Source organism: Chelmon rostratus, chromosome 21 (genome assembly GCF_017976325.1).
Source record: "Chelmon rostratus isolate fCheRos1 chromosome 21, fCheRos1.pri, whole genome shotgun sequence".
Classification (NCBI taxonomy): Eukaryota; Metazoa; Chordata; class Actinopteri; order Chaetodontiformes; family Chaetodontidae; genus Chelmon; species Chelmon rostratus.
In genome coordinates this window covers 3030170-3055317 of record NC_055678.1, presented here as the reverse complement: position 1 = coordinate 3055317, position 25148 = coordinate 3030170, and the positions used below count along the sequence as shown (strand labels likewise).

The 25148-nt window shown below is 44.0% G+C and overlaps 2 protein-coding genes across 2 annotated transcripts; both read left to right on the top strand.

Annotated features, from left to right (window-relative positions):
• Positions 1-480: 480 nt before the first annotated feature.
• On the top strand, positions 481-7332 carry arf2b (ADP-ribosylation factor 2b). Its single transcript, XM_041962149.1, has 5 exons — positions 481-590; positions 1757-1914; positions 3044-3154; positions 5226-5350; positions 5485-7332. The coding sequence occupies exons 2-5, from the start codon at positions 1767-1769 to the stop codon at positions 5644-5646; spliced, it is 546 nt and encodes a 181-aa protein (XP_041818083.1). The 5' UTR covers positions 481-590; positions 1757-1766; the 3' UTR covers positions 5647-7332.
• A 2001-nt stretch (positions 7333-9333) lies between these two features.
• grb7 (growth factor receptor bound protein 7) lies at positions 9334-24776 on the top strand. Its single transcript, XM_041962212.1, has 15 exons — positions 9334-9470; positions 13116-13281; positions 14354-14480; positions 17942-18098; positions 18185-18306; positions 19128-19202; positions 19377-19514; positions 19644-19754; positions 19997-20095; positions 20241-20324; positions 20453-20569; positions 20859-20916; positions 21002-21089; positions 21682-21775; positions 21873-24776. The coding sequence occupies exons 2-15, from the start codon at positions 13121-13123 to the stop codon at positions 22017-22019; spliced, it is 1578 nt and encodes a 525-aa protein (XP_041818146.1). The 5' UTR covers positions 9334-9470; positions 13116-13120; the 3' UTR covers positions 22020-24776.
• Positions 24777-25148: the final 372 nt, after the last annotated feature.

Below are 25148 nucleotides of genomic sequence, written 5' to 3'. Positions count from 1 at the left end.
GCTCTCAGTCTGTGATCCAGTTCAAGCCAAAGGTGTTGGATGGGTCTGAGGTCAGAGCTCTGCACAGGCCAGTCAGGCTCTTTCACTGGGGACAAACATTTCTACATGGAGCTGCTTTGTTGCCACTAAGTTGGTAGCTCATGACTGAACTGAAGAGCCGAGCCCACGCCATGAAACAGCCCCACATCACATGTGTCCTCATACTTCTGGCCCCATGGTGCATAATGTTCAGGAACAATCCAGCATCAGTAACATGTGGTTCAGCTGGAGTGATCACATGCTGTCTTTATAAGAAGGAACAGACAAAAGTCCACTCTGTCCTGTTGTCCACTGTGGCTGAAACTTAAATAAACTTGTGTGCGGTTCACTTCCTCGACATTTTGTGCTATGTGCACCCAGGGACCTGCTGCCGCTGTGATTGAACAGCAGGATAAAAGAGGCGGGTTATTTGTTACACTATTTCTGCTGTGATTGGACCAGGTTTGATAGTGGGCAATGCCCGTACGCCGGTGTCTCCCTGGTTGCGCAAGACGCCATTTTGGAGTGACAGCGAAAGATAAGGAAAAGATCGAGAAGCTGTGTTTCTAAAGGTAATAATCCGCATAAACGCGCTGTTTTCGTCTTAAAATATCATATTTTGTGAACTGGCTTTTGCCCTGTACGAACGACTCGCTTTATCTAGCATTTAACATTACGTCACGGTGTACTGTCTTTACTGTGACGCGGCATTTAGATAACGGGAGCTTTATTATCCAGCTCGCTAAAGCAGTTCCTGTAACGGACAGATCAAAGAGCTGTCACTGTGGGTTTAACGGAAAACTGGACTAATATAACAACTAAATATAACAGTCGTTTTGCGTCCCGTGTGACCAATGTGTGTGTTACTAATGTGTCGCCGTGTATTGTAATTGGCGGGGCTCTTTCGACGATTACCGTTAGCGAGATAGTGTCGCCCGCTAGCAGCGAGCTAACTAGCTGAAGCATCCGCCCAAAGGAAAGATAACGGTAACGGCTGCTTCGAATGGTTGCGATCAGCTAACGGTACCCAACTTCGTCTATTCACATATTTTAAATACTCAATTATTCCCTCCGTACTGGGCGCTTTTACATCACATTTTACCAAAAGGGGCACGAAGGTCTACGTTTGCGGGATTGTCGGCCTCTCGCTAAGGTCGAGGTTTTGTTAGCTAGCGTCTTGTGACAGCTCACACCGACAGTAACATTATCCTTTCCGCTAGTGCACAGGGATAGTTTTCCAGCTGGATCGGGCCTTTCTTATCTGGTGATCAGTTAGCTTTCCGTTGATCCGGGTTAACAGTGTGGCTGCCTCTAGAGATATGATCTTAAGCAGCTAATTAGTGACATTTTTATGCAAACTAAAGAGCTGTGTTGTGAAGTTAATGCAGGGAAACGTTAGGTAATGATTGACATCGTGGACGCTTTGGGCTGGTTTGTAATGCATGGCCAGAAACCGTGACCTGAACGTTTAACCATGAAGTAAACATCTCTCTTGTCTTCCAGCCAAGTTGCATTCATTGTGCCTCCGTTTGGCCTTTTACTCGACCAGATATGCTGCCTCTCGACCTGAATTGTTCATTCATTTGTGCCATTTTGAACTGTCCAACACTGATGAAATGTATTTTGCATCGCTCCCATTGAATGGTGGTTATCTTGATGTCAAACTTTTCTGTCTGTCTGAAGCTGAAACACTACAGATATTACTCTCCTAACCCTGTTTCTTTCTCCACCTCGGCAGCTTTGTCACCATGGGGAATGTATTTGCAAGCTTATTCAAGGGCCTATTTGGCAAAAAAGAGATGAGGATTCTTATGGTCGGGCTTGATGCTGCTGGAAAAACAACCATCCTATATAAACTGAAACTTGGAGAGATAGTCACCACTATTCCCACCATTGGTATGGATCTCCATGGATTAATCCATTTTGTTCATTTTTGTTTCATGAGTGTTTTGCCAATTTTACAACTTGTTGTGCTGAGTTTCATCTGAATGAATGAATGAGTGAGTATTAGTTTCAATACAACATCCAAGGTTTGGACTGGTACTGAATATGTAAATATGTTTCTCTGTAAAAACCTGATCTTTATTAACAACAGAACGAGTTTTCAAGGACAGAAAGAGGATTTGCTGGTTGGGGTTTGTAAACACATTGAAAACTGGCCCCCGCTCAACGCTCCTCTTGGATGCTTGCTTATGATCTGGCACCTGGTCACTATGTTTTTACAGTCCCACCCTCACACTCTGCGCATTGTTATTGGCTGGGGGCAACACATCCAAGGGTTGACGCCCAGAAATGTTTCAGACACAGCAAAGTAAGAAAATGTAGGCGATGGTTGTTAAACTTTTCCAACTGACCATAGTCCAAAATGTCAAGAAAGGAGTTATTCTTAATCTGTTTTCTTTATTAAACAGAAAAATATCAGTGTACACCTTCTGAATTCAAGTTTGTTAAGACAAGCTTAATATTTTTCTTAACTCAACGCACTTCACGCAAACTCAACAGAAACAAAATAAAACTCACCAAAACCGTCTGGTTCATCTTTCACTGTTGCATCAGTCACCAACTCTGGTTTTGGTAGAAATAAACTCTGAATTCACAGAGTAAGATGTGAAAATATTGTAGCTTTACATGCTGTTGCAGAGGTAATACACTCAGTTTCTGAGTATTGCTTCAGTTGCCCAACCCTAAGACAGGTACAGGTCAGGGTCTCAGCAGATACAGTCACCACTACACACCTCTAGTGGATCATAAGTGATGATTCAGAGATTGTTTTTGTATGAGTCTGTACATTTTTTTTGTTTTGTTTGTTTTTGAAAAATCCTTTTTATTTTGCTTGTTAATTTTGTCTAAACATAATCAGCTCTAATAGAAATGTGCCTCAGTTAATTGCTGAAGTTTATAATCATGGAAATGTTCAGCTGGACTGAGTGTTGTCACGTCAGGCACTATCAGCTTTCAGGACTTGAATTGTTGAAATGTTTTTCAGTAATTCTGTGACTCATCCATGTTTCTCTCTTCTGTCCAGGTTTTAATGTTGAAACTGTAGAATACAAGAACATCAGCTTCACAGTGTGGGATGTGGGCGGTCAGGACAAAATCAGGCCGCTGTGGCGCCACTACTTCCAGAACACTCAAGGTGAGGGGGACTTTATCTGAGCTGGCAGTGTCAGTGAACATTGCTGCCTATAGGTGGCCTCATTGGTGCATAAAAGATGATCTTAAAACTAGTCAACCAATGACTCAGACACTATTGTTCAATTCTCAGAGGGCTTATTGTGTCACTCCTCTACCGTTTCCTCAAATTGAATTCATCAAAATGTGTGACGGCACTGAAGGCTAACACTGCCTCTTATTTCCTACTGATGATGCAACCTACAGGTAAATTGTCAGTCGAACTGGGATTTTTTTTGTTTTTGTTGCAGTGTAGTTGATTTAGCAGCTCCACCCAGACAGCTTTGGTCCTGCTGTAGCTCCTCTTCATTTCCCTCACAACAACCAGACAAACATGTAGCTGCAGGAAACCTCCTCATCCACATACTGAGCCAGTGTGAATCCTGTGGGTAATGACAGTTAGTTCTAGCATTTTTGATCAAAAACGGCCCAGGAGTATTCAAGAAACAGCATGTCTAGTATATTATATATTATCCAGCATATAAAGATGCTGATTATTGGTCCAGCATATATACACAGATCCACTGACTCTCTGCCTGAAAAGTATCACAACCTCTGCCTCCACACATAAACCCTCCATTGTTTCAGGGATCACAAGTCGAAGAGGTTTGGACCTGCTGCTCATATCATGATTCAACATGTTGCCTTAATGCCTTTGTCAAAAATCATTGACAGCATGCCCAGCTGCTGCAGATTACAGAGTACCTGCTCTCTTTTCCATTTAATTCAAATGTTGGATTCACCAAACAGTACTAGGCTGTCATTGTAAGGTCTGACCTTTCCAAACTGCACAGTTCAGTCTCTGAGCGGATAAAACAAAGCAGCAGGTCTCCTCACAGAAACCTTGAAGACAGTGAGGGCTGAATAGGTGGGATGCTTGTGTATTCTCTGGCAGCGATTCACAGTTTTGATTTAAAACCTTAAAAATGATGGAGTCCCACTGAAAATACAAGTATTACACCTCATGCTCTCAGTGAGTATTGATGGCTTTGTTTTAGTGATGCTTTGCTCACAGCAGAGGGTCTGTGATTCAACAGACGAGTCAGTGGTGCTCTGTTCACATGCTGGAGCAGCAACACAAGCAAGCGGCAGCTCTTCATCATTCCATCATTACACACATGCAGAAATAATTTGTTAGTCCTTTAGTAATCTGCAGGGATTGTGAACATTTACCAAACGTGCTGGCTAATAAATCAGGAAGTGAACAAACACTGGATCGACTGAAGAGTCTGAACATCCTCGGGACCTTCGTCATCCTCTCGTCCTTCACGTTTTGTTTTTCTCTTCACTTCTGTCAAACATCAACACGATCACACAGGCAGAACGCTGCAGCTGCGCCGCTCTGTTCGGCTGCCAGTCGCTGACGTCAGAGCAGGTTTCTTCCTTCAGCTTTCAGACAGTGAACTCACGCCGTGAGGCCGAGTTTTAAAAACACGAGCATGTGCTTTACTTTGAGTCTCCCACCTCAAAATGCTGCATTTACATCATTTATAGGAGCACGACTCAAAACGACTCGACAGCACCGAGGAATGAATTCAGCTGCGTTCAGAGTCGTCAGATATCATGATTCAAGTGTTTGTCAGCTTTTGGTTTGATGTTCACACTCGCTGCAGTTACCAAGTGACACATTTTTAGTTTATTTTTGAATTTAGTTGTTTCCTACACTTGACAGCATCGTAGGCAGCCTGATAGCTGAGCTGCGTTCGTTACCGTCAGCGGTTCACATTTAAACATCCACTTTATCATTCTAATCCTCAAATGTTGTGGCCATGTTCGAACCACAGACTTTCAGGCTGCACTCATCCATTACAGAGAATGAATATCAGCCGTTTGGCTTTTATCGGGTCAAAGAGACTTATTAAGCAGCAGGAACAATTTCCACTGAATTATTAATGGAACAGAGTCACAGCTTTTGATCTGAGAGAAGGAAACAGTTTGGAACCAGAAGATAGCGGTTAATAATAATTCAGATCTGTGTACCAAATGTGTGAAATAGAGCAGTCACGCTGTAACAGTACGCTGGTTTCTGTCTGCAGGGCTCATCTTTGTGGTGGACAGCAATGACAGGGAGAGAGTGAACGAGGCGAGGGAGGAGCTGTCCAGAATGCTCGCCGAGGACGAGCTCAGAGACGCCGTGCTGCTCGTTTTTGCAAATAAACAGGTGAGGTCGCTTTGTTTACATGTCTGAACTCTATAACAGATGTGAGAGTCTCTCCAATCTTCATTTGCTCCTGCACTCCTTGACTTGTGATACCTCAAAGCGGCATCGTGACGAACAGTTTGTTCTTCTCTCAGGATCTCCCCAACGCTATGAATGCTGCAGAGATCACAGACAAGCTGGGCCTGCACGCCCTCCGCCAGCGCAACTGGTACATCCAGGCCACCTGCGCCACCAGCGGCGACGGCCTGTACGAGGGCCTGGACTGGCTCTCCAACCAGCTGAAGAACCAGAAATGATCCATTCCACCAGTTTTGATTTTCGTTTGTTGTTTATTTTTTCTGTTTCAACACAGCGGCAGCACCGGATCCAGGCCCCTTCGCTCCCATCTAACCCAGTTCCAACCCCAGCTCTTTCTTTCAAGAACTTCCTTCATTCCCCCCCTCCTGCTTTCTCCCCTCGTCAGTACTCTTGGGGCTCTAGCCTGTGCTGCTTGTGTGTGTGCGTGTGGGCGTGCATGAGCGTGTGTGCGTGTGCGTGCGTGTACCTTGTGTGTTCAGCGAGTGCGTGGGTGTGAAGGCGTCTCTGTGTGTGTTGGCTGGGATTGGGAGCAACCCTGGCGTGCCTTTTACACACCTCCTGTGGAATCAGCAGTCTGGTTTTCAAGCCCCTTTCTCCATCCACCAAGCTCCGCCTCTGCCCCACTCAGCCTGCCCCCACTCCAAGTCTTGCACGGCCCCCTTCTCCCCACCCTTACTCTCCAGAGGAAGCATGGTTTTCATACGGCAAAGAAAGAGCAAGGGTGCAAGCCCCCCCCCCCGCAGTATATATCTATGTTACCTAGAAATGTTCACCTGATGTAGACTGAATGCTAAATGTTCATTTTAACCTCTTTTTAATTTTGAAACCTCAAACCCACCAGTAAGAGATTCAGTAAATTGCATCTTAACCTGTATCAGGTCGAAGCAAATCAAAAACAGAAAAGGAAAAAAAAAAATCGCCCATCCTCGATCATTCTGGTGTCATTTGAAAATCATGCTGTTTGTTTTATTATTATTATGTTGGAATATAACATATTATTTTAGCAATGGTTCTCCAGTGAACACTACCTTTCTCCCCACTAAGTGAGACCGTGAAGCACAAGGCAAGCCAACAATCTTAAAATTCAATCTGCTTTAAAATTAGAGTCTGCGAGTATTATGCAATTCTTGTCTTTTCCGATTGTTTTGGTATCTGGCGTTTAATTCCCTGGATTAAATTAGATTTTGGAGATGACCTTCAGTACAACGAGTCATTCTGACAGTGTTCCTACTTCACGCAGGTGAAAACAGTTCACAGCCTTCAGCGGTTAACAGACCGGTTCCTGATGTATTCACACGCTTCACAGGTTGTTCTTTTAAGATGTTACATGTTTTATTTTTTTCTGTAACTAGTTTTAGCACTTCTATTTGTACTTTGACTGCTGAACCAAATGCATTTTAGCAGTATGACAAATCCTGTATATGAAAGTAGTGTATCCTCGAGGGCCTGAACTGATTTAACTTTTGGCTGAAGAGGTTTTTTCTCACCAATGGTTGGCAGTTTTATTTTGAAGTATGAAAGCATCCAGTGGTCTAATTTCGTGCTTGGGATGAAGGATTGGCACCAAATATGAAGGCTCTTTGACTGTGAACGGTCCAGACATGAAGACGGGAAACCTAGTTGAGGCTACTACACATCACAGCGCCGCATACTTCACGACCGGAAAGACCAACACAACAAGCAGTCTGTCGGGAGCTCGTCAGGAGCTGGAGGACTCGGTGTAGACCTGTTGAGGAGAACGGGCGTGCGGGTAACTGGTCTAGGTTTAGCAGGCGTTCTCAGTGTTGAACCGAGGGGTCAAGCTGGCACTTCTGTCAAGAATGATTGTAAATCTGTAAGTTCCCCTGTAAACTGTTTCCGTGGGGATTTCCTGAACACATAAATAAACATGATTTGATCCAACAGTTTGTGCGTTTGTGCCGACTTTTCTTCAGATCAACAAGGTCAGCAGTAGTTAATGATATCAGGCTGATGGGTGGTGCAGGTGGGTGATGGGTTGACCGTAGAACAGTGGAGAACTGTTTCAGTCCTGAAGCCAAAGACCAGATCCTGAAACTCAGAACTCACTGACAGAAAACACTGAAGGTCTTACCAGAACTGTTGTCAGCTCAGCTCAGTGTTCAGTGCTAACGGACACATGTTCTACTAAGATGGTGACACCATGTGGTTTGTTTGTATGGATACTGTTAGAAGTAACAGTACTGCATTCTACTGCGGGGAAACTACACAAGTTTTAGCATCAAATTCTACTTTGAAGTATCAGAAGTGAGCAGCTTCTGAATCAGCAGAATAACAAGGAACCAAAGTTGTTAAATACACACTGAGCAGTAAAAAGCAGTGAAAATGACAATATTTGCCTCTGAAATGTAGAAGAAAATAAAAAAAAGTAAAGTATAAGTACCTCAAAACTACTTAAGTACACTACTTGAGTAGTTGGACATGTTAAATTCCACTGCTGCTCTTTGGGTAACTGATGAAAAAATGAGCCACAGTCTTTATTTTGAGGATTTTCTGAAGGTCTTTTGTTCGAGGCGATAAAGTTCCTCCAGGTTTGACTCTGAGCGTCTTCATGAAACAGCTGTTTGAACTTTCTCAGTTCTCAACATATTTCATCCAGACTGAACTTCAGGTTGAACTTTATTCAGAGTGAAAGAAACAAGAGAAACCAGTTGGCCACCAGCTTCTGTCCACAAGGTGGAGACAAGTAGCCACCTTCAGAACAGCATGGTTAATATACTGCAGTTATTTCTTTATAATTGATTTGATTTTTATTCTAATCAAAGCAAAACAAAACTTTAAAGTTACATTTAGCAGATTTCAAAACATGAGTATCATGTTTTAGTGTATTGTACTATTTTGAAAGTATTTTGTAAGAGGAAAAAAGATTTACATTTTTTTATTATTATTTGTGTATTTATGGGTGGTTCTCAACAACCAACAGCAAAAAAGATTTAAATGAGCCTGAGAGGCTAATTTTCATAAAAACAGTATATATAGTATAATAGTTTATGTGCTGTAAATAGATTAAAACAACATTTCTTATAAACTTAATGAAAACAACATAACAAATATACACAAAATAATTGAGGTGCAACTAAGGATTATTTTCATTGTTGATTAATCTACTTACTATTTTCTGTATTGATCGATTCATGGTTACAAAATATAAAAAAAAACTTGCTACTTTTTATGGTAAGATTCTACATAAAAACATGAAAACTTCTAGAATACGATATAAACCCACTTCCAACAAAGCAGGCGTCTCTTTGTTGTGTCTCACGTGTATTTTTACTTCAGTAAACTGAATGCAGGACTCATGGTGTAGTATTTTTACATTGTGATATTAGTACCTTTACTTAAGAACAGGACCTGAGTACTTCTTCCATCACTGCTAATCACTCTACAAAACTGCACAATACATACACAAGTGTTAGCATCAAAATATATACTTGAAATGCCAAAAGTAAAAGTACTCATCATGCAGAATAGTGCATTTCAGATTACTTTGTGGTCCATTATATGACTGGATTAGCATTACTGATTAATGTGTAAACATCACTAATGTTGCAGCTAGTAAATATATGCAAAGTGACAAAAAATGTCGTGGAGTGGAGTAAATTATAAAGTAGCATAAAATGGAAATACTCAAGTACAGTAAAAGTACTTCTACCTCAAAGTTGTACTTAACTACAGTACTCGAGTACGTTCCCTGTTTGTAGTTTCTGATTTGGTTAAACAGAGACTAGTACACAACAGGTACACGAACCCGGAAGGTGTCACACATATTTGAACCTGTTAGCCTGTTAACCCTCCAAACAGCGGCCGTCGGCAGGGAGGGGGCGGGCCTACGGTGTACACCTGACGGGCAGACTCCTCCCTGCCTCCCGGCTCCGCTCAGATAATGTTGTCGGCGCTTCGTGGAGGCGCTGCATCCCGTTTTGTTTTCCACAAAGAAGGAAAAACACCGAGCTGAGCATCACATGTGGGATTAACAGGATGAGTGACAGCTGAAACCCTCCGACTGACCACACAAAGTTCACAGGTAAGGCTTTCCGGAGGTGCGAACAAGCTAGTCCAAACAGGTGCAGGCTGACTTTAACCGCGAATATAAAGATCATATAGAGAGGTGGAGTTAGCCGAAGTTAGCCGAATTTGTTATCGTCTTATTAACCACTTATATAAAATGTGTTTTAGTCGACCGAGCTTTGGTGAGGACGCGAAAGTCTTTTTTTAAGTTTCAGGATGAGGGTTTGGCGCTGTGCCTGCACCTGTGTTAGCTTAGATCTCAGGCTCTCAGAAGTACCAGGAGTTAGTTTGTACAGCTGACCATCTTCACCTTTTCATTATTGATATACACACAGACAAAGTTTACAGACAAACAAAACAATCCAGAAGACATGTGGAGGAGGAACATTAACGTTTCTTATCAGAAGATTTGAGGGTTTATGGTGGATCTATGGTGAAACAGTCACTCTGGCACACAAACAGGTCACCGAGTCTGTCTCAGTAACTCAGGTGTTGGTGGTGATAACAGGTGTTTAGCTCATCATATCTCAGGTGCTCCATGTACAGCAGGAGCCTCCGTCATGCTGAACTGTGGTGCTGCAGTATTTGTTGTATATTCAGGATACTGCAGCTCTTTGGATCAACAGTAATCAGGCAGCTGTGATGCTGAAACAGGTGGTTAGTCAACACAACAGTTTGGATCATTTTCCTTAATTGAATCAATCAAAAGAGGCAAATTTTCACCCCGACGAGCTTCTCGTCTGTCAGGATTTGCTGCTTTTGTTTTGTGTGACAGTGAACTGAACCTTTGTGTTCTGGACTGTTCGTCAGACAGGAGAGACGTTTGAAGACGTCATTTTGGTCTCAAAGAGATTAAAAGAGACGGACGAACGTCAGTGCTGATGGTTGAACGTCATGGTGTTAAAGATTCAGCAGATAATCAATAGAGGATTCCTCTGCAGCCGAGTTGATTGTTTAAAAGCACATTGAACTGTGACAGTTTGCTGCTTTTCTCTCTAAACTGAATATTTGGTGTTTTTGTTTGTCAGTTTTCACTTTTTTTCTGACGTTTTGCAGTCATCGATGAGACGATTAATCATAAATATAATGAACAGATGAACTGATGATCATTATTAGTTGCTTTGTTTCGTCTCGTTTCGTGGAGGAAGCAGGTTGTAGCTTGCACGAGGCTGCACATGGACACCTGTTTACACACTTTTAAACTGGACACACACCTGCAGGGGACGGCGTTTAGACGGCCGCACGCAGCTTTTTATGTTTGGCGAAGGTGTCATCATCCATCCACTGCTGTGGATGCACCTGCAGACTGACACCAGGTATCCTCACCTGCTGCAGCACCTGTGTTAGGAACCAGCGTTAGAAGTCCAGACTGAAATATCTCATCCATCAGACAGATTGTCATTATATCTATTGCAGACGTTCATGGTCCCCAGAGGATGAATCCTGCTGATTCTTGTCATCCTCTGACTTTTCCTCTAGCGCCATCGTGTGGTGTTTCTGTGAAACGTCTCAACAGCTTTTAACGGGAAACATGGGAATATGAAATTGATTTCAGACGTTTTCCTCAGCATAGTTTCTAATAACTTTGATCATCCTCATCAGGTCAAACTCTTATTTCAGAATCAATTGTTTTCGTGATTAATCTTTTTTTCTTTAAAGCGTCTGTCAGTCCTTCCTGGAGTCCAGGACGAGGACTTCAGATCTCTTCTTTTTTTGGCAAACAGTCCAAAACCCAAAGCAGAAAAACCTCAACACTGAGACGCTGGAGTCAGTGAATGTGTCGCATCTTTAACAATTAATTCATTATCCAATTAAATGGCCACTAATTTCCTGTTCATTGACTAATTGATTGTTTCAGCTCTGGTCAGCTGTAGCAAATGTTAGCATGCTAACATGATGAACATGGTAAAGCTCATATATGCTGAGCAAGTTAGCATTGTGGTTTTGCATGTGTTAGCATTTGGCAGAGCTGCTAGCACGGCTGAGGAGTTCATCAGAAACAAAACTGACTGACTAATCAATAATGAAATGATTTTTTAGTTTTTAGTTTCAACCTCAGAGGAGAGACGAGTTCATTCAGGTCTTAGTATTTTTTGCGTGTAGCTGTAGCTGAAGCAGCAGCTGATTACCTGCAGCAGGTGTGTGTGTCGGCGCTGCCTCAGTCTAATAAAGAGCAGCGCGTTCGTGATAACTGCGGTTTCCTCCACGATAAGATAACATGAACAGACGTCACGAGAAAAACAACAGTTCAGTCAGACTCGCGTTGCTCCAAATAGACTTTAATGGCAACGAGCCGGAGAAACATCCAACCTGAATTTCCACACACGCCACATGACATCACCTGCAGCTGTGTGTGTGTGTGTGTGCGTGCGTGCATGTTTGTGTTTGTGTCCTGTGTGTACGTCTCTATGTACACAAGCTCCTGCTTTCTTTGTACCATGTGACAATAGACTATAATGTACTGTACTTGTAGTGTTGTATCGTCATACTTCGTGGTGAAATTCAGTTGATCATTTCAATCAACACGTATTTCAAAAATAAAACATTTAGTTTAGTTCATACTTTGTCAGATTGGTTTGATGCATTTGATCAGTTTTGTCTTAAAAAGCTCATTTCCCTCAGCATCGTCGTATTTTACATGTGTTTTTTTTTTTTTGCCATCTTGTAAAATATATGTGGCCCTGAAAGTTTTCGTTAATGTTATTTTGATGTGTAGTTCATCATGTCGCCTCACTGCCACCTCAGGTGTGTCAGACGTGGTGATCATCTCATTTTTTATTTAGCGCCACCATCAGGTCAAAATGTTCTGACCTCTGTCTCCGTCTTTGAGTTAAACTGAAGACATTCAGCCTCAGCTTTGGGTTTACTGCTAATTAGCAAATGTTAGCATGCTAACACGCTAAACTAAGATGTTAAACTCAGTAAACATTAGTGACACAGCTAAGTAGTGTTTTCATTATTGATTAATCTGTCAATTGTTTTCACGATTGATTAGTCGATTAGTTTATAAAATGCTCATCAGATTCTTCTTTAGTCCAAAACTCAAAGACGCTTCGTTTACCTTCATAAATGACAAAAAAAGCAGCCAACGTGACATTTTAATGACTGAAACGATTAATTGATTATTGAGTTGGCAACTGATATTCTTGCCATCAGCTAATCAGTTATTTGACTCAGCTGTAGTGAACCACACTTGAATATTAGCATGTTAGCGTTGTCATTTTGCTCATGTCAGCATGCTGATGTTAGCATTAAGTGCTAGCGTGGCTAGTTACTCTGGTTACTTTATTAGTGACTGAATAATTACTGTGTTTATTAGAAAATCATTTATTGATTAATTGGCTAATTGTTAGCAGTGATCTCTGCTGCTTTGTCACGTAGTGCACGTCCAGGTTTAATCCTCCTCTAAGAGACCAGTCCTTACAGTCCAGGACGTGGATTGGGTTTTGATTGGAGCTGGTTTTACACATCATTTATTGATGAGGCTCTTTTTTCATATTTATCTTTAGTTTGAGCGTTTTGTACCTTTAAAGGTCTGAATTCAGGTTCCCGGTCTCACAGTTTGAATCATTGAAACACGACCGGCAGCTGAATGGGACAGTTTTACTCATTACAACGTGGGGCGCCCGGCTCAGTGTCTGACCTCCCTCCTTCCCCTCAGGTAACATGACGGAGGTGGCCGGTCCCTGGATGGAGGTGTTCGAGAGGAAGGAGAAGTCAGGTGGAACGGAGACGTTGTTGGGGGGCTCCACTCGGACTCTGGCTCCTCTCACAGCAGATTCGCCGTCCATACGCCGCTCCCAGCCGATCCTCATCGCCTCAAACAGGTCTGACCAACGGCACACACACACACACACAGCGTGACTCAGTCCGAGTGGACATGACTAATAGACTCCAAGGAGGGGGTGGATGTTGACTCAAAGTCAGTGACTCAACCTCAGGCCGTAAATCATGTGATGCGTAAAGAAGTGACTGGTTTCTGTTAAGACGGCTGTAAAACAGATACTCTGCGAGTGATAAAGCTGATAGAAGAGTGTGTGTTCAGCAGCAGGAGAGTTTCTTCTGTTCCTGCTGCCCTGAAGACAAAGACTGAAAGCTTTTCTCCATGTGGAACAGCGTCATCAGTATATACACATGTGGAAAGAAACAACTGCACTAGATAAACAATAAGTTCTATCAGTCCACACCAGGAAGGACTGAAAAACGAAAAAGCTTAAAGACGAGGCTGAAACTGGTTTTTATTTTGTTTATTGTCAAAAAAAATCTCATGAAAAGACCAAAACAAGCAAGGTGTGCCTCCACTCCATTGGCTCCATCATCATCATCATCATCGCTGTCAGGCTGAAGGTCCCCTCAGCTCTTTAGAGCTCGTCGTCAGCATCGTTTCTCAGATAAAGTTAGCGACTAGCATAGCATTTAGCATTTAGCGGCCAAAGAGCCACACATTCCCCTCAGGAGGAGGTGGAGACCAACTGAAACGAGGCTCTAATGGGAGTGTTGAGGGATGTGTAACTAAACAACAGTTTGCTAACATGTTAGCCATAACCACTTGAAGACACAGAAACGTAACAAACGTGGGATTTTCCGCTCGTTGTGACGGTCTGTCTGCCATCAAACGGCTCACAGATGTAAAGCTTCATGTTTGAAAAGGCTCAGATGTGATCTGAAGCTGCTGCTCGCTGCAGCAAACGGGAGGAAATCGTTGGTTTGTTGGGACTACTTTCAGCGGCGGATGAATCCACGTTTGGTGCTGTAGTGATTGTTTGTGGTAGCAGGAACAACACTGAGGCTCACTGATGTGTTTTTAATCAGCAGAATATCAGCTTCTCCTTCTCCTTGATATGTCACTGCGAACTGTATGAAACGATCATCTCTTCTTTTCTCCGCTAACTCTTCCAGGGTTAAAGGTGTAGAGTCTTTCTCCTCCTCCATCCCATCGATACCCAACCCCTTCCCAGAGTTGTGCAGCCCCTCCAAGTCTCCCGTGCTCACTGGTTCACTTCCACCACAGTCCAGTGACAAACACGTAAGTTCAAAGCCTGGTCGGACAGCTGGACTGAGCCAGACTTCACATGTCGGGTTACTGTGTTTCAGTGGCAGCAGGATGTTTCCTCTGGTCTCAGCACGCCGCTTCTTCTGTAAAGCAAACTGACTTCAGGTCAGGTCAAAGACATTCAGTTCCATTTGTACATGCATGAACATTTACCGGAGGCACTGAACATGTGCCGCTGTGATGTCACTCATGTGAAAGATTAAGTTGGAATAATTCAGAATAATAATATATTTACAAAAATGAATGAAGCTGATTAGGTCAAATGTTAAATCTTTAACTCTTTGGACTGTTTTCAGTTGAGTTTTTTTCAGAAAGGATCAGCAGGTGATCACATTCTGCTTTATTTTGTAATTTATGGCCAAATGTATATTAGTCCGCCACTGAAAATAGTCCCCTGGAGTCTCTTTAAAGTCTGCGTCCGTCCCCTCACACCTATCTGACCTGCAGGGTCTGACAGGTGTCCTCAGCTGCTGGATGCTTTCGATGTGTCTGGACTTGTTTGCTACCTGGCAGGTGAAGGTTGGTTGTGATTGTGACTGACTGCCAGAATAAACACGTGTGTGTAATTACAGCAGCTTGTCGCCGTGTCACGCTCACCGCAGGGAGTTTCGCCCGCAGCGATGGACGCCGACAGGTGTTCGTACGAGCCTGCAGCTGATTGTTTTCGGCTGGCTGCTTCTCATTTTGACCACATCTGGCCAGCTGTGGGGCTGCTGGTGTTGGTGTTCGCACGCTGAGTGAATCACGATTATTTGCTGGAACTGCAGGAGGGAAAACAAGAGCTTAACGGCGTCTTAGTCACCTTTCCGCCGGCTGCTCTGTCCCACCGAATGAAAACTGAAGGTTAAAAGTGGCCAAATGTTTGTGGACGTGGTGTTTTTTAACCTAACCTGTTGTATTTCTCTATAACATGAAATATTTTACATGAATATTCAAGTTAACAAAATGCATATTTAGTTATTTAGTCATTTTCATTCGCGATTAATCAGCCAATTGTTTTCTGATGAATAGAAGAAAAATTTGTTTGTTTTAAAGTGAACTATAGCGTTTCGATCTCTGACAGACTTTTTAATCCTAATCCAGCGTCTGTGGATGTGAATGATGATGACGTCACTAAAAAGTCACAAAACACAGTAAACGAGTTTAACACAGTTCACAAACGGTGAAAACACAAAATTGACAAGAGCAAACATCTATTGCATCTAAGAAATTAAGTTACGGAGGTTCGTTAGCTTCTGATCTGCAGGGCGACAGGCGGCGTGCACGGAGACTTAATCAATGTGAGCTGATGACGGGCGATTACTGCGAGTTCAATACTCTCAGATTATTCTGAAGGAGGCGATTAATGCAAGGAAAGACGTTCAGTTTCTCATCCTGAGACAAAGAAAAGCAAAGAAATCTGACATTTGACAACAAAATGATCAGTCATCAAACACTTCCTGATTATTTTTCTGCTGATCGGCTCATTGATTAAATGATTAACTGCTGCAGGAAGTCGTGCGTTTGTGTTGCACAGTAAGAAACTGATGGAGAAAATGTCTTTTCAGTATAAATGTGAGTTTAGACTTCAGGAAGTTTCTGCTTTGTGTGTTTCAACATGACAACGAGCATAAAACCAGCTGCACAAGCCCGTCCAACAGCTCTGAGATCAGCTGGATCCCTGAGCCAGACCTGATCATCATCAGTGTTGGACCTCCCTGGTTCTGGTTCTGGTGTCTGAATGGGAACAGGATGAAAGCGTGTGTGTTTGAGTGTGTGTGCTCTGACTGAGGAGTGAACTCGACTTCTGGTCTGGATCTGAAACTGCGAGCGGCGTTCCTCCCTCATAAAACCTCCCTGGTTGATACTTAGACGTTATTTGTCCTGTCTGACGCCGGCACCCGCCCGACCAGTCGGGACTTGTTGATTGACAGCCGCAGCGTTCAGGTCGGGCAGGTTTGTTGTCTTTTGGTTGGAGGCGTGCTGCTGTCTGACTCCGAGAAGCGTCCTGACCCTTGAATAACCTGCTCCCGGTTCACCTTGGCAGCATCAGGGCCGCGCCGTCCACACGCACGGCTGCTCCTCGCTCTGATGCTCGTCCGCAGGCGGCGGTCGATGTGCTCTGTGTTCTAGATGTTTCTGTCTGTATTCGACAGCTCGTGGCACGCAGAGTAAGATATGAAACCACTCGTTTAACTCACCTTCAGAGAGAAATTAAGCCTGAAGAAGCCGCCCGACGCGTCCCGGCCTCGAACACAGAACGACGCCGTCGGCCTTCGCAGGTTCAGTTACTCAGTCTCACATTAAACCTGTTTGTCCGACTTTTAGGTGGAATCATTTTAAAATGTTTAGATTCACAGATCGCACGAGAGCAAAGTCACAGAAACAAACTGTTAGTTTACCCGAGTGGTGCATTGTTGTTTTCTGTGACTTTATTCTTCCACCCCACTCACATGGAGGACTTTACTCCACTTTGTATCTCACAGGTGTAGTTTGTAGTTTATTTACAGATTAAGATTTTTATTATACGCATAAAATAGTAATACTAACATTTAAATATAAAAATATATAGAAACATCAATCAACCAGAACGTGATTACCTGTTAATCCTTTTTGACATAAACTCACCTGAAAACAGCACAAAGACGATATATTTAAAGTCTGAGCTCATCAGCTTCACTGATTTTTGTAAATATCTGCTTATTCTGAATCTGATGCAGCAACACGTTTCAAACAAGTTGGGACAGGAGCAACTAAAGACTGGGAAAGATGTGGAACGCTCCAAAAACACCTGTTTGGATCATTCCACAGGTAAACAGGTTGATTGGTAACAGGTGATAGCATCATGATTGAAAGGCTCAGTGGTTCACAGCGAGGATGGAGCGAGGGTCAACACTTTGTCAACACGTGATTGGATAAAGAGATTAATACCTGGACTCAGAGACACTTCAGGAAACTGCTGTTGGTGAACATAGTTTGATTATTAATGATTGATTCTATTAATGATTGGTTTTATTTCTGTTTTACTGTGTAATGAGCACTTTTTGATGCTTTAAGTACATTTTGCTGTACGTTTACTGCCAGTTATAATCCTGAAGAACAATACTCTAAATGTGAAGCAGCAGCAGGAAATGCTGGTTTTCCATCAGCAGTAATTTAATATGTTGTAGAGACAGCGACAGCGAGGTTCTGCTATCAGTCAGATGAAGTTTCACTGGATTACATGCTGCATCGTTTCCTTGTATGTGTGAAGGAAACTTGAATCCGGTGTGTGAGTGGCAGGAAAAACACCACACAGAATGTAAATACATTAAAGGGCCGTTGCACAAAACATGCAGATCCCGAATCGGATCAAAAAGGTTTGATGTTATGACTTTACTTTGATTTCAGGACTTTTGGAGTATTTGTATTGCAGTTTTCTTACTCTCTGAATATTTCTGGTGCTGCTGCTGCAGTTGATAAAGGTGTACGGAGAGGACAGCCACAGCAGGTCGGTGTGGGTTTCTGCAGAAGCGACAGCCAGAGAAGTGTGCCACCTGTTGGTCCAGACGGCTCACTGCAGCGACCAGGAGAACTGGGCTCTCCTCGAACTCCACCCCTCCCTTGGCCTGGGTACAAACACGCAACCTTAAGTAAATGAACCTGAAGGTATAAAACAGCCTTTGGTTAACATCACACCCCTTCTTCTGCCTCCTCAGAGAGATGCCTGGAGGACCACGAGGTTGTGCTGGAGGTTCAGGGGACCTGGTCTCTCAACGGTGACACGAGGCTCATTTTCTGCAAAAACTACGCCAAGTACGAGTTCTTCAGGAAGCCGATGGTACGCAGCCTGCAGCTCGTCAGCCGCTGACCTGCGAACAGATAAATATGCATCGCTTCCTTTTACGTAGCAGAGCCGCCTGAGCCAGAAGCAGGCGGATTTCATTAAGCCGCTGGCGCAGCAGACAATGACGAGGCCCGTCGTCACGGTGATTAGTGGTTCTGAATGACTGGCAGGTTGCGTGCTGGTGCAGACACGCTTATTTAATGCCTCAGGTATTTCATGACATCTGGTCTGTCGCCTGTGCTGTTAAACAAAGGTGGCGGCTCACATTGTGAACCGGTTTCGATGAACCTTCTGGTGTGTCTGTGAAGTTTGCTCAAGCTGCCTCCAGACGGCACAAAGGTGGATCTGATCCAGTGCAAACCTCCACCATGTGCAGTGTGAGCAGTGCATGCAATCAGGAGAGAAGAAGTCCAGCCAGTTATTTTCATTATTTAATCTACTGATTAATTGATTATAAAAAATAGCAGAAATTAAATGCTCGTCCTCGCGCTCGCAGTGATCTGTCAACTCCTGTTTATTTCTCTGCTTTTGCTTGAAAAAAAGATTGAAAAGGTTGATCGATTATCAGAATCGTTGCGTTTTCTCTGCCTCCCTCTCGACACACCTGTTGGTTTTGTTCACATCTGACGGATCCTTAGTTGCGTTTCCTCTGATGCGCCTGAAACAAGCGAGCGTGTCTCGTCTGCATCTTCAGGACGACCGTGGTAAAAAGCAGCATCCTGATTGGCCGGATGACGACATGCTACTACTACTACTACGACTACTTTGTCTTGTAAAGGAGGATTTTAATGACGGCCTTCTCCTTCCTCTCGCAGCTCTTCTTCCCAGAGTGCATGATCTCCGACAGCGCCGATGTCAGCAAGGGAATGACATCATCAGAGCTCATTCAGGTAAACCAGCTGAAACCAGGAGCTTCAGTCTGCAGAAGCCTGCTGGTTCTGCCCCACAGTCCAGTTAACGGGTTTAAAACAGCAGCATCAGTGGTGATGGACCAGAAAATCACATTTTATAAAACACAAACATGCGTGAATCCCTTTGATATATGAGTCCGCCGTCCTCTGCAGAACCTGCTGAGGTCCGGGACGTGTCCAGAGATCCAGGGTTTCCTCCTCGTCAAAGAGCCCAGTCGGAAAGCCTGGAAGAAGGTCTACTTTTTCCTGCGCCGCTCTGGACTCTACTGCTCCACCAAGGGATCCTCCAAGGTCTGCCAGTCCAACGTCACAGCATCACAGTTACTCTGTTCTTTCAGCTTTGACTGATCTTTTAATGTGTGTGTGTGTGTGTGTGTGTGTATGTGTGTGTGCGTGCGTGCGTGTGTGTTTGGTGAGCAGGAGCCTCGACACCTGCAGTATGTGGCTGACCTGGAGGATCTGAACGTGTACACGGTGGTGAACAGCCGCAAACTGTACGGAGCACCTGCAGACTTCACCTTCTGCATCAAGGTAACCACCTGTGTGTGTGTGCGTGCGTGCGTGTGTGTGTGCATAGTACACGCAGCAGTAATCTGCTGGTAGTACATGTATGTCACAGTACTGTGTGTTCATCAACACAAAACATGTGACAAACATGGTCGACTCACGCAGGATATAAAGAGGCTTTGATAAAATCTGTAAAGAGTCACATGTGCTGACAGACTGTGTGTGTGTTTGTGTGTGTCTGTGTGCGTGTGCGCGTGCATGTGCAGCCCTCCAGGAACCCCGTTCGCACTCAGGACCTGAAGATCTTGTGCGCTGAGAACGAACAGACACGAACTTGTTGGACTTCGGCTTTCAGGTTGTTCAAGGTGAATAAAACGAACGTCCTCTGTCCGCCGGACGCGCTCTGACGCCGTTTCACTGATCCTCCACGTTAAAGAGACGAACCTCTGTGTCGTCGACGGTAAAATGAGTGATGGATTTGTCTTGTGTGTGTGTTTTCTGTGCGGTCAGTACGGGAAGCAGCTTCAGTGTAACTACCAGTTGTCCAAGTCGGCCCCACGGAGCCCGGAAGGATCCAGACTCACAGATGGCAAAGTGAGATCATCAGACTTGATGCAGCGTCGAGGCTGGCAGCCGCTTCCTGGTGTCATCTCACATTTCTGCTGTCATACATGCTGTTTGCTTCACCGTTTGTGTGTGTGTGTGTGTGTGTGTGTGTGCAGTCAAAGTCGGAGGCGAGCCTGGTGGCCATGGACTTCTCCGGGAAGGCCGGCGGACGGGTCATCCAGAACCCGATGGAGGCCCAGAGTGCAGAGAGGGAGGAGGGCCAAGCCTGGAGGGTGAGGAGGGGAGGTGGAGGAGGGGGGTGGGGCAGTAAAAAGAGTGATGGAGGCAGTAATCCTCATGGCCAGACGCTCGTCCAGCTGAGCTCACAGAGGTCTGTTCTGATGAATATTCCAGCGTGTTTTGAATCAGTGCTCCAGCAGACAAACCGTCTCAGGTGTGATGATCACAGGTGTAGCAGCGAATCTAATGCTTCATTTATTTTATTAGATCAGATAAAGCAGGAACACTGATGAAGTCGTGACCTTTGACCTCTGTTTTCTTCGGTTGTCTTTACTGATGCAGAGGAGGGAAGCCCTGAGGTGCAGTCTGCCCAACCTCAACTCTGCTGCGAGACCCTCCTGTAAGTCCACATGAGAGCGGACGGACCCGGTCCGGGATGGACTGCTCGCCCGCCCCCTCACTTTCTGTTGTCTTTTTGCTTGCAGCCATCCACAAGTCCCAGCCGTGGTTTCATGGTGGCGTGTCCAGAAAGGAAGCTCAGAGGCTGATAGAGAAGCAGGGCCTGGTGGACGGGTGAGTGGACGCACTACAGGACAGAGTGTGTGGTTTCTAACTGTCCCGGCAGCTGGACAGACATACTGGACTGTCCTGCACCTTTATGTCCAAAGACGTTCTGCCTCAATACAGGAAGTGATTTGTCCTCTCTGTGGCGAGGCCGAGAGTGAGAGTGTGGACGCCGAGCGGTGGGTGGACGCGTCGCGCACGTTACTCCTGTCCTGTCCCACGTCCATAAAAATACTCCCGTCCTGTTTGTTCTCCAGAAAAACGATCATTTAATCATTGCTGAGCAGCCTGAACCGGCTCAAAATGTAGCATCAGATTCTCCCAAAGTGCTGCTGCTCCTGCGACCTCGTTTACAAACCAACAGCTGCAAATACAGAATAAAATGACACAGAAGACACGAGCTGATGCCGTTTTACTCTGAGTGTGTTTAAAAAGTGAAAACAGAGAGAAAACATGACAGAGATGATGACGTGTCTGCTCGCATGTGGTGCCATGATTCACCAAACGGCTTCAGACCTGATACTGAGCAGTCTGTTCAACAGACCCACATCACACTGTGTGTGTGTGTGTGCGTGTGTGTGCACGTGTGTGTGTGTTGTAGGATGTTCCTGATCCGTGAGAGTCAGCAGCACGCCCAGTGTTTCGTCCTCTCGCTGTGCTACAAGCTGAAGACCAAACACTACCTCGTCATCCCTGTGAGTTCCCTTCGTTCTCTCGCAGAACTTCATTCCTTCAGGGTCAAAATCGCGTCTTTGCTGTGCGTCCTGACTGTGATCGTCCTCGTCTCCGCAGTGCGAGGAGGGAGGCAGGAAGTACTTCACCATGGACGACGGCCTGACGCTCTTCATAGACCTCCTGCAGCTGGTGGAGTTCCACCAAATCAACAAGGGCATCCTCCCTGTGTGCCTCAAACACCCCTGTGTCTGCGTGGCACTGTGAGCCCTTCACACTCAGCCTGACCTCTCCTCCGTCATCCTTTAATGTAGCCTCTCCTGCTGGCCCTGGATCAGTCACCCAGGCCTTTAGTTCAAGTCTAAAGTGTGAACCCCGGTCATCAGATTGTACTGATATCTATTAAGCACAGTTGATAAAGAGCAATTACTCGACTGGATTATGAGCCCGAGCAGAGCAAAGGTGTGCAGGCTGTGATAATGTCATCTGCTTGTGAGACGTCGACTCCTGGGAAGTGAGAGCCAGACGTGAAGCATATTGTCCGCCTCCCCTCTCCTCACTGTTTTTAATTATTTGAACTCTGTGTGCAGCTCTGCAGCTTTTTTGTTTTTAATTAATGAGCTGCTGTCCCCGTGGAGACGGCTTAATTAGCCACGTTGGACAGACTTTTAGAGCTTTTTGTTAGCGTGCACTTTGATTCAGGTCCGTGCTGCTGCGGAGACATTTGGAGGACGAGCACCGCGATGAAGGCGGCAGGAGGAAACGTTTGATTGCGGCTCCACCAGATTTCACTGAAGAACTGACGGATTGTGGCCACCAGAGGGCACTCTGAGTCAAATCCTTCTCAGCTGTGGCACGTGAGACATGCACAGATGGAGTCTGATATTAATACTGAAGATAATTGTGATTTTGTCATCATGAAAATACCCCAGGTTGCAGTCATGTAGCATGTAAATCTCACTCTTCTGACTCTTTGATGTTTTGTACATTAACTTCTTGTTTGTGTTGCTAAAAACAGTTTCATATGTTAGCAAGAAGAAACTTTTAAGTGCTATAAGAACTCTTTCATCACTATATTTGCACAATAATGGTGAAGGGGAGCTGCGTTCACTCATGATGTTTAAACAACCAAATATTTAACGAAAACCTAAGTGTGAGAAGCCATTCTCGACCAAAACAAAACGAAGGTTTTTACTGCTGAGGAAGACCGTACGATGTGCTGAAAGCTCTGGAAAGCTCATAGCTGGAGCTCAAGTTCAGAGCTTTTAGTGATGCTTTATTTTACAATTTGTGAAAAATGTTCCTAATAATTTCTGATTGTTTCTTGTTGAGTTCAGACTAATTATAGAGGAAGTAGTCAGAGAGTCAGCTGACGAACGCACAATTCAACATATAGAATGACGTCTCCAGTTAATTGAATGATGGATGAACATTTACGCGGGTTCAGACGGAGCAGAATATCGGGAGTTATTGGGAAACTACGCACCTGTAAAGTAAAGCATGCCTGACCTGTTTGTTACTGGGGGTTGTGTTAATATGTTTTCTTTCAATTTCACTTTATCAGAAAGCTCCAGAGCTGAAACGTCAGCTCGTGTACAGACCCTGTCCTCATTCATTCAGTCCAAAGTTTACTGTTTGTCCACATTTTAGTGCTTTTTATATACTTTGAATTTTCTGTTTCATATTCTGAATAAATAATTTCATATTAAACAATTCTTACATTTAAAATGCTGTCTATGTAGTTAACTGCACAAAGACAGGAGATATTAAAGAGGAACAAGTGTTTAGATCCTTTACTTAAAGTAGCAGAAAAACCATTTAAAGATACTCGATTACAAGTGAAGTGCATCTCATAGCATATGATGCATCGCTGTAGATTAAACCAGCCAGCAGGATATAAAGTAGTTCACATGAGCTCAACCTGAAGCATCTGCAGCATCCACATTAATGCAGCAGGAATATTCATCCACAAACATCAGATTTAATAGAAAAACACTGACAGGAACATTTTACTGCGACATGAGGACTTTTATTAGTACTTTTACTGGGGTAAAGGACCTGAATACTTCTTCCACCACTGCCAGCTAAGAAAAGACGGGGCTGCTCTGCCTGATTTAAATTAGGCGATTATAAAACCGCTATCAGCCCAAAACTAGACTAGCTGAAAAAACCTGGACTGAGTCCTGACGAACCCATTGGTGGAGCCACATGAAAGGCAGCCTGGAGGTTTTCGTGGGGTCCTGGCAGTCTGCACAGATCACAGATCCTCTGCTGGATGCCTCCGAGCTGCTCTGCGCTTCAGAAGCTAAAGAGCTGATTTCTCCACTGACCTACTCTCCGTGTTACTGTGTGTGTGCGTGTGTGTCGTTAAATACCAGTGTGCTCGGGTAACCCTTCCTCTCCGTCGCAGCCCTCTATGTGAAGGGGTTGCCATGGCAACAAATTTTTTGGCCTAGATGGCCAGGTAGAGTAACTTAAGGGGTAAAAGACAGAGGGGAGATGGGTCAGGGAGGCTTCAAAGAGAGCTTGTAAATGTGCAGCACAATCAGGCGACGCTTCATCACTGATTGAATTTCTCAGAGTGCAGAAGAAGAGAACGAGCCGTCAAATATGACATCACATAAGAGGGAGTTTACACAGTTCCACACACTGTATGTTGTATATTAAGGGTATTAAGGCTAATTCTTCTTTTTAAGACCAAAATCTTATAGCCTGACTGTCTGTAGGCAAAACATGAATAATGAAATAAAGGGATTACATATCTGCCAGACATAGTTAAAAGCTTTGAAACAAACTCTAAACTATAGTGTTTAGGAGATAAAAGATGTGAATGGCAATATTTCACTCTACTGCTCCCTGAACAACTCCAAACATCAGTTTATTGTAAAATTCTTGCATTATTATTTAATTTATGAGATGAGAACAAAGAACATCTTAAGTTTGTGGACATCTTACATCTGTAAAAAAAATAAAGATAACATATAAAAAGTGTTTATATATATGTGACTCGTGTTGCAGTCAAACATGGCAATAATACATATTTTTTACCAATCGTATTCTTATGCTTTGTATATAATGTTCATATATATTGTTGTGTGTGGAATTAATAAAGTCTTGTCTTATCTTATATCTGGGTGTAACTAAAAGAAAAAAAAAAATCCATGAGTTTATTGTGTTATATTTTCCTTAATATTATATTGTTTACTACTGTTTGGAGGCGAGTCACCGCCCAGCGAGCCCACCAGGTGACTATAATCAAACACTCCCAGGCCTACCACGACTGCGCGGCAGAACCGTGACGTTGAGTGCGTGTGGTGGAAGTGAAGGATTGTTTTCCGAATAAAATGGCGCAGTTTTAACTCAACAGTGGCAGTTTTAGGAGAAGATTAGAGCGAA

Coding starts and splice junctions, on each gene's coding strand:
- grb7 (XM_041962212.1), top strand. CDS start 13,121: ATGACGGAGGTGGCCGGTCCCTGGATGGAGGTGTTCGAGAGGAAGGAG. Junction 18,307..19,127: donor AGTTCTTCAGGAAGCCGATG/GTACGCAGCCTG, acceptor TTCCTCTCGCAG/CTCTTCTTCCCAGAGTGCAT. Junction 21,776..21,872: donor AACACTACCTCGTCATCCCT/GTGAGTTCCCTT, acceptor TCGTCTCCGCAG/TGCGAGGAGGGAGGCAGGAA.
- arf2b (XM_041962149.1), top strand. CDS start 1,767: ATGGGGAATGTATTTGCAAGCTTATTCAAGGGCCTATTTGGCAAAAAA. Junction 1,915..3,043: donor CACCACTATTCCCACCATTG/GTATGGATCTCC, acceptor TCTTCTGTCCAG/GTTTTAATGTTGAAACTGTA. Junction 5,351..5,484: donor TCGTTTTTGCAAATAAACAG/GTGAGGTCGCTT, acceptor TTCTTCTCTCAG/GATCTCCCCAACGCTATGAA.